The sequence below is a fragment of the Cydia pomonella genome, unplaced genomic scaffold, assembly GCF_033807575.1.
Source record: "Cydia pomonella isolate Wapato2018A unplaced genomic scaffold, ilCydPomo1 PGA_scaffold_186, whole genome shotgun sequence".
Taxonomy (NCBI): Eukaryota; Metazoa; Arthropoda; class Insecta; order Lepidoptera; family Tortricidae; genus Cydia; species Cydia pomonella.
In genome coordinates, this window is record NW_026907827.1 from 422679 (window position 1) to 432480 (window position 9802).

The window sequence follows — 9802 nt, forward strand, 5'->3', positions numbered from 1 at the left end:
TTGCATGGAGGTCAGATGACATCGTTGGGCCATGACTGGCAGCACGCCTATAGTTCTCACGGTCCACAATACACCATGGTACGGGGGACGTTCGATTGGCATTCATAATACAGCTACAGTCGAAGTCAAAAATACCTTCGCAATTCTGAACCTTTTTCCGTTGTAATAAGGCGATAACAGTATACATATTTTTGACTGAACGAGCTGGATCACCAGGCTTAGTCATGTGTGGATATTCTCTATGGCCGACCGTTAAAGGTATATTATTAGTACAGCATTCGAAGCGGTCGATGCACAATATTAAATATCTATAGGTATTGCAGATGGCGACTATCTAACGGATATTCAGGATTATTCATATATAAGATCAAGGAACGCGTAAGACAATTACGTTTCACGTAAAACAATACTTTGTGTTACCGTCAAATTTATGACTGGGTTCTTTGTCATATCCGAGTCAACTACCTGATTTGACTAAGAATTGCGTTTTCCTTTATTTTCCCAGTCTTCTTTGTTATCTTTTGTCTTCAGGGCCAAATGCGTGGTATATTCCATAAAGGAGGTAAAGGATGTACTCATAACTGTACTAATATATGCTCTATATGCTCGTCCGTCGTACCGTCGTATTGCCAATGTACCTATAGTTAATCATCCACTTTCAGAATATGGGACTATTTTAGTCGTTATAGCGGGATTTATCTAATCTTTGAATAATAAAGTAACTGTAGCTTTGTTTGTTGCATAATAGCGATTCTATGTAAACCCTGACGTCAATGCCTCATCGACCGATATTGTTCGTTAGCTTTCGATACCCGAGATCAAATCTCAGATAATCCCTGTGGTTGTGTTCTTGGTATACAGCCTCGTTTCCTACTTGATATACTTTTATGACTATCAAATGGACCATATCAATCCATCCTGATGCCTTTAGTTATTAAAAAAAACATTATCATATATACAATCGTATCGCTATTCGATGATTCTTTGTTAATAAAATTCCGCGATATATTACACATACAATGATTGTTCGATTGTCTCCAGACTTATGATTTGCTATGTATGAATGCGCACGGGCCGACATCCGCTGCACTCTGTTTTCAGTTAACCCACGACAACTGAATAACAACGCCGTCTTTCGAGACCAGTCGACTTTGAAATACGTTCCTAATATTTCAAGAAACAATGGCCTGAAATTAGTGATGCATGTTAACCTGTGATGTACCAACACGTTTACTTTTTCACGGTCTTTGAAAGTGATTGGCAGGACTAGATCGACATGGAAACAAAAGAATCCACCGTTGAACTGAAGATTACTAATTTACCATGTCGATGATAGACGAAAGCGCGAAAGCGGTGATAGGTGTTTAGCGAAATACCGTAATGCGTTAGTTGATTAAAGGGGGCTTCCGCAGTGCGGGGTCGAGTCCCCATAACATAGCAATGAGTTAACGGGAGAGGTGCGTTCAGTCGCAGTCACCACCCACCGCCGCGAAGCGGTGGCCGGTCGCTCCGACAGTCAAATAGTCAACGTTGGCTCGGTCGTGTGTATCGAGAGTCGCGGAGGCGGCGGTCTGCGCTGCGCCGCGCCAAATCGTTGGCGCGCTGCCGCGTCGCCAGCCGCCAGTCGCCGAAATCGCCCGCTCGTGTGAAGTGTCTGTGTCAAACTCTAACTGCTTTTCGATGCTCTTCGCTCCTATCGCCGTCGAGGCGATGAAGTGTAAAGAGGAAAACTGTGAGGTCGGCGTGATCCTGGAGCACAACTCCCTGATCGTCCTGTCCACGGACAAGACCATCGTCTGCCTCTGTGGAAGGGACAGGAACAACCCCTTCGAGCGCGGGTAATTCACAACATTGCTAATGGTACGAAGATTACATCAACTTATCTCGTACGTGCTAACGCAACTACTATTTAATTGCTATTATAAAGCTAGTCAATCGTTACATAGGCTTATCGACTTATTAGCAAATAGATTTGATTCCTTATCACCCAAACAAGTTTGGCACAACTTTGGCCTGCACATATTTCCAAACAGATACCTGACCAACCTGTTATAATATAAAAAAAGAAGTAATTATAATTAAGTAATCCTAAAATCATTAACACACTGTAACTCGCCTTTAATTAAAAAAACCGCACGTTTTCTATTGTATTAGAGAAAGCGTATAATCCATTGTTATCTTCAAATGGTAATTTCTCAGATCTGCTTTTGTGCGCGTTTCACGTCTAAGACGACGGACAATCATTAGTTTCCACTGTATCTTTTATGGTGTACAGTTTACTATAAAAAGTAATTCATAGTGGTTAGTTCTGTGCAGGTAGATGTCTGATTTTATTACCTAAAAAACGAAGTACCTATTCCTATTTAAACTTCTTTAGAATTTGGTTCGTTTCGTTTCGCGCTTAAACTGTCACGAGTTAGCAATTCGTCGGCGTGGTGAAATCCGCTATAATTTGACTCTCATCAAGCGTCTGGTCAAGGCATTCGCGCAATTGGCCATAATCCAGTCTACTTGTTTACAGAAAATTATTATAGTTAACTCTGTCATTATTAATTCTTCGTGCATTTATATTGCTTCTGGCTATACACGCGCCAAAACTATGTTTTTGTATGTCAAGACATGAAGAATAAAAAAAAAGTCATATAAACCTTGTATAAAGTACTATTTTACAATAGACCCACCAACAATTTATTCATATGTCCGCGTTCGAAATTACTTTTATAGAATGCCATTTACAGATTGAAGTCAGAATGAGTCAACAAACGGGCAAAAACGTTAACTTAACGTACAGGGAACTCACTGACCGCACAGACAAGGTCGTGGCCGGTCGGACATCGCCTCCCAAAACGAATTTATTCAAGGAATTTTAAGTACTACTTAATTTTATATATTCGATCACTTAAGCGCGATAATTAAGTTGAGTTAGACGGAATGAACGTGGAATTAAAATTTTGAATCCTTGAAACTAAAATTACCTTACTTTTTATTTTGCTCTACTTGTCATTAAACGTCTAAACATAGCACAAAGCTGAAGTTATTTTAACACACCTTCTGTTAATTAAACAGAGTCAGTCATAAGTTAGCAACCTTGAGGTAAAAAATACCTGTAGGCATCTGTAGGTACTATTTTATTACGACCTGTCTATACAATTTACTATCTAGATACGCGGAAGCGAAAGGCATTTTATCTATCCACACTACAGGCATTGTATGATTTAATTGCTGTAATATGGCTGTAATAGAGGCAAGTTTGTTTGTCTTTACATTATCTTAAGGTTAATCAAAATGGAGGTTACACACGATAACCTTCTGCCTATATATATCAGAAACGTGTTAACCTACACATACAGGTGGAGCAGGTGCTGACTTTCTTCCGACGTTTATATAACTGACATGGCGACGGCTTTATAAACACCGTGCACGGCGCTTCGTAAACAAAACTCTGTTAACAAATGGTGCCCGTTTTGTAAGCAGGGAACCCGGTGGTTCATGTTGATGCTCCAAGGATGGCAAGGAGTAGACTTCCTGGCAACCATTGAATGGTTCTGCGAGACAATTCATTTTAAACTCTAAGAAATGTAATACATAGTTGCAAATTGGTCATATACAAAACAGTGTCTACAAACTAAATTGTACACAGTTAATTATAGAAATTAGTAACCATAGACATAACAAATCTTACGGTATCTACAGTCTACAGATAAGAATATTCTTGAAATGTTAACCCAACGGGTATCTAATTATTGTTCCACGTTTTCTTTAAGTGTTAGTTCTTTGCTTACATTAAAGAACAATAACTTTTCCCGACAGCAAAGGCATGGAAGACATTGCAGGACGCCTATTAATTGAGTATTTGAACCTTTTGATTTAAATGAGTCGATAGAAGCTTCTTTATTAAATCGTACCCCTAGTATAAATACAGTTTGACGTCAAGCGAAATCGAACGCTAGTAATCATTTCATCAATTTGTATTGTATTGATTGTTGGTAACTGTATAAAGTTCGTGATGTAAGATTCCAGAATGTTTGCGTTCATTGTTAAGTAAGAAAATTTTATTTTGTTGCATTAATTTTGTTTATCACAAAACTGAAAGTTACGCGTCACTTTTACATGTAACTTTAAAGTCAGGATTTAAAGTAGGTACAGTCAGCATCAAAAGTAGCATTCTGTAACAGCTTAACAAAATGTGGTGGTTCTATATGTAGAACAATTGAGACCTTGAAAGATATACTTTTGAACGTAAATTTTAGAGATTTATCAATATTTGGAAAAGTTATCTGGAATATCAGATACTTATGGCGCGTTGTTTCATCCGCTATTATTGATGCTGACCCTACAAATTAAAATGAAAATACTTATAATTGGCATTTTTTTCATTTGATATATAGGTGATCAACGGTAAATAGCGTGATCATATCATGTGTGAATACCGATAGCCTCCCATTGACGTAAAACGGGGTCAATAAATGATGGCATGGTAACCGAAATTATCTGTAGGTATCGCTTTGTTTTAACAACACAAAATTGTTAAATAATATTATTGATTGATGAAATCGTTGTATATGATATTGCTTATTACGACTATGGTGGTATTATTATTACCTAATAGATTAGAAAATGTTTATAAAGATTTTGATTGGCACATCTGATTGCATAATGGGTTGAAGGTTCGTTTTTTTTTCGATTCACATTGATCATTCAATGAATGGCGTGACAGTTATAACAAGTTTAATTATTTCAACGGCTTCTATGCGCCATGGCCGTTAAAGAGGCATAGCAACCAGACGAAACAAATATTGCTATGCCAATGAAGGTATTATTTCATTCGGGTCTCAATGCCAAACACAAACAACCACGCTTCGCTTCCACGTTACTGGATAGGTGTAATATTTGACTTGATTTAAGACAAAAATAACCAGATTTTGTAGTGTTTAATTGAACCTAGACATAACACCAACATTTTCTTCTAACATTGCGTCAAGGTTTTGCGTTATTTAATTAAATTAATATTTCATGACATACATACCTACTTGCCATGTACTCTAAGATTCGCTTACCTTCGTTTTACTATTCAAAAACAGTTAAGTCGGAAAGAACGTAACATACCTGTTTAAAATGATGTAATCGACGAATTCGAATAACCCAATTTCCCGAAATCTTAGAAACATTTATATTAATAATAACGGCATTAAATATAGGATCATAATATACTTATGTCATCCTTGACATAGCTGAGCTGAGAATTATCAAAGATAACGTTGAGTAGGTAAACACAAAACGTAGTATGGAATTTGATCTCCGCAATATGTCATTGATTTATTATGAAAGATATTATTTTTAAAACTGTCTACATAAGACGCAACCCGTAGTTACTTGCTATCCTTATACCCCCTAGACGTCTCAAGGGTAACTGAATGGGTTCCTACCTGTGTTTTTTTATCCCATATGCCATTATAGGACGAGTCAAAGCCCGAAGCTTTGCTTAGCGAAGGGCATTGCTCCTCGTTCTCCCTTGCCCTGCAGCCCTACTTTGCCTTTTGGAATCGAAAGCGCTAAATTCATACCTCCTCTTCCCGTCCGTGCATTCGAAGGGTCGGTGGAGAGAGATGCAGTTATAGCATTCGCTGCGTCTACAAGCTATAGGCCAGCAGTGCGTGAAGTGGATATATATTGGTATGCATATTTATACGGGTTCGAGATCCCATGCTGTGGACTTTGAACTCGGTAAATTGTGAAACGCAGCGATGATTGAACCCTCATTTTGTTTCAACGATCGATAGTCAACGTTGCTTTGCTAAAAGCAGTTCTAATGGATGTACTCTTTCAGTTTTCATAACCGTTCACTATTAATTGTTGGAACGGCACGAAGCAATCACGCTTGAAAGTAGATAAGTGGTTACACGTGCCTATAAATATAGGAAATGGATTACCTCAGCCTTTTGTTTTATGTCGATGCCATTTAACGTTTGTGTCACAAAAAATGGAATTGTTACTCTTATTCACACAAGCCTTACTGAGCTTACCGTGTGACTTGTGTCAATGTGTGTATAATAATGTCATATAAGTATTATTTATTTATTATTCAAGTACGTTTTTAATTGTTTCTGTATTGCATTGTTTTTGTATTTTCATTATGTACCAAATACCTACAAATGATCCTTTGACGCAAAATCATTGTTTGGCCGTAACTCGTCACAACAACATTGTTTTCAATCATCACTCACAGTCGTAGTATCTGGTTATTCCGATTAAAAACAAATTTCGCATATTAATTTGTAGTTTACCTAGTTCGCGTAAGCGAGAAACCCAACGGTTGCGCATAGATGCGTCACAGACCATACCCTCCTGTCAAGATACGATTGCGGGCAACCGTTCGTAGTTTTTCGCGGAAAAAGGCCAGCCACATCGTCAGGCAGAGCCCCGCCCCCCTTCCTCCCCCTCACCGCGGCGCGTCACGTACGCGTCTATAAAAGCCGCGCGCGCCCCTCCACTTCAACTCAGACGCATGGAGTACTCCGTAGAGGTCGTTTGGCACGAGCGAGCGCTTTGCTAGGCACCTGCCGGCCCATCTTCACGATATAATTCTAGTCATCGCGTAGCATCAGCTCGCGTACCGCGGTCTCCGCACGTTCCTACGAACAGTGATAGTGCAATATCCCCCTACTAATTCTATAACTTGTGATAATTTAATTTAAATTTAGTTGTTAGTTACGCGACACGGCTGTGAGTGATTGTGAAGCAATGTTGTGACTGCCTGACTGGAACTTGTTACCTGTGATCCAGCCCAGTTGTGTCGAAGGACCGTTTGGATTTGGTACCATGGTTGGAAACAACGGTACTATGATGGCGATTCGTATCGTCCACAGCAAGCTGAGGAAGCGAGAGGAGCACTCGGCCTCGGTGCACCCCGCCGAGGTGCTGACGCCGGCGCCCGCGCCTGCGCCCGAGCCGCTCGCCTTCCGCCAGCAGCCGCTGTGGCAGTTCCCCCCACCGCTGCCTCCGCCTTACGTCTATCCTCATGATCAGGTTGGTACCTTACTCATTACCACACACTACTAATGCTCGAGCTGGGTAATCTATAAATAATAACAAACCAACTCCAGCCGTTACACTTGACCTCATTTTAGCTCCGTATAGCCCCCGCACTCCAGTCCCATTATTGCCTTGGCAACGATTGAAACAAATGGAAAGTTGTATGCCGCAAACGTTGCATTATGACACGAAAGAAATCGTGACTGGTCTGACCCACGCCTGAGAGAGAGTTGCTATTATAGCATGGCCACGGTATCTACTATACTACGGTATCGCTAGCGCTAAACAAATTTAAATGTCGGGACACGCTTGTAAAGTAGAAAGCTGTACAAGGCGAGCGTGTTGTAACACTTCGACCTTCTTTCTCTGCAGTTGTCTGCCGTTCAGACGAAGCTAGCGCTAACGAGTACTTTGAATAATATTGCAATACTTACCGTCAAACAATTTAACCTCAATTGCACGCTCTAATAATTCCGTCTCGAGGCCTAGCTTAAACCTTCAATGCACTGAATGATGATCCATGTGTGCTTAACGTGTGTAAAGACCACACACACCCGCGATCCATCAGGAAATATAGAATGCTAATGTGTCTTTGTAATAGCGTATTCAAGGCTTGTTCTCATGTGGCCTCAACGTTTACTTTGTGATACTTCCTAGTTACAGACTTAATAAATTGCACATTTTAAAACACGCTAGCTACACCGAGCCGGCTTAAAATGTCATCCAGGATACAAACCCGAACGAAAAAAAGAATAGAAACCCAAAACCGGGTATGGGATAATAGAAGCCAGACACAAAAAGTTCCCTCGAATAACAATACGCCCGGGACGACCTTCTGTTTGAAACGTCTGCTCGGATAGCAACTGCGTCTCAAAATAACAGACATTGTGTAACGGCTGTAGCTTTCAATACCGGTGCGAATGCAGCAAATGCATCGGGGACGCTAACGGAACCGCTAAATCGGGCACCGATCCTTAGGTCAACAAACTCGCTTTACATGTAGAAATACCTGACGGTTTGTTTTCTTTGTTTATAGGACAATCTGATGCAGCCCCTTGGTAACGAGCGTGCGAGTTTCCGCAGCCTTCGCAAGAACATCGGTGGCCGTTGGAAGCGTCTGGTGAAGAAAAAACCTGAGCAAGAAGTGTACACGATCCCTCCCGAGCTTAAACCTCAGCTCAAGCAGATATACGTGTACTAGCCCTAAGAGCAACTATTGTAGTAGCAGCAACTGTTCACAGCACCGAAGCAGGGACCCTCACGCTGATCAAGCGATGACTTCAGCTACCTATACGGTTGTCAATTCACATTGCATATCGTAAAAACTTTGTCAGAACATCTGCACGGCTGCACAGCCCTTTATCACTTGAACATATCGTTTAGACCAATTATTTTCTAATGACCAATGTTAATTAAATTTTACTTTCATTCAGCACTACATTGTGATGTAAAATCTAGAATTTGTATTAATAAGTATTAGAACACTGAAGTGTGTGTTGTTCCGTTGCAGAATTCCGAATGTTGTGCAAGTATGAGTGATAGTTAAAAGAATTTTAGTTAAATGAATAATTTAAAGCTATGAATGATTTAGGAAGATGCGGTCGCGCATACTAGTGACGAAAATCCAATAATTATGATAAAATAAACGATGCCTTGTTGAACGTATGTAATTTTGACTAATTAGGGCATTTTTTAGTTCATTTAACTTATTGTAGACACGATCGTTCGTAGACGAAATCGATCAAATAGTTTTGTGGAGCTATATATACACGTATGTATGTGCATGGAATCGTGGTGTGTGACCAGCTATAGATTGATGCAGTATTTTATTGTCATTCATGAGTGTTGTGAGCGAGACTGAATTTAAGGTACAATCAGACCGTAACGTGACTTAATAACATTCAAATTCAATATTTTCTGATATTATTGACGTTCTATATTTTTTCAATATTTCTCAAGATGACCTAGTTTGTTGAAAGTTGCGTTACTTGCATGTTATAGTAGTATAATTTTGAGATTCTCGCCCGGTTCTTACTGTGATAACTAGAAGGAAGAATAAAAAATGTAAAGATGACATATCGAGTTTGAATTGCCTTACCCTGATCAATACAAATAGGAAGGACCGAGGGCCGAGAATGTATTTAGCTCATATTGAGCCCGATATTGTGAAGAGTTAAGTTTGTAGCTTATAGGTACAATTCAGCCATTTTGATTTCGTTATCTTTCATTAGAAGACACAATGTTATACCTAACAGATTTCTAACAGAGTGAAACGTTGAAATGTAATCTTTCATTGAAATATTAAAATATAAATTCCATCATGAATATTTTGTTTCTATTGCCCCAAAAACATCTAAAAAGGTACTTACATTTTAATAAAATCAAAGCAAATCTCACAATAAGTAGGTAACTCGAGTAATGGTCAAGCCTATTAGCATAATTTCCATAGAACATATCGGATATAATTATGTAATGCATGCGACAGCAAAAATACTACTGACCCTCAAAATCTATAATCATAAAATGTGAAAGCAAAACAAAATCTAATAATAACAACAAATAGTACTACAGTGACCTCTAGTAGTAGCGTTTTTTATTGTTTACAAAACAGAAAGCAGCGCTATCTATAGGCCTGTTATGTAATTATTACGGCATGCGACATCGGTAACACTTTACGGAAATACATTAGTCACTAGGTCATATTCTTGACCGTGGTAGTTTAGTCAGAGTCCAAAAGATGACACTGTTACTGCTGATAACAGCGCCATCT

General features: G+C 39.4%; 1 protein-coding gene across 4 annotated transcripts in view; it reads left to right on the forward strand.

Moving 5' to 3' along the window:
• LOC133533636 (uncharacterized) overlaps nucleotides 1-9357 on the forward strand; it is a 279945-nt gene extending 270588 nt beyond the window's left edge. For 3 of the 4 annotated variants that reach the window (XM_061872653.1, XM_061872654.1, XM_061872655.1), the window contains 2 exons: nucleotides 6867-7026; nucleotides 8069-9357. In XM_061872653.1, coding sequence (XP_061728637.1) covers nucleotides 6867-7026; nucleotides 8069-8233 — 325 coding nt within the window. In that variant the 3' untranslated portion in view covers nucleotides 8234-9357. Of the gene's footprint in view, nucleotides 1-1477; nucleotides 1839-6866; nucleotides 7027-8068 lie in introns of those variants that run through there. The other variant, XM_061872656.1, reaches the window with a different exon arrangement.
• Nucleotides 9358-9802: the final 445 nt, after the last annotated feature.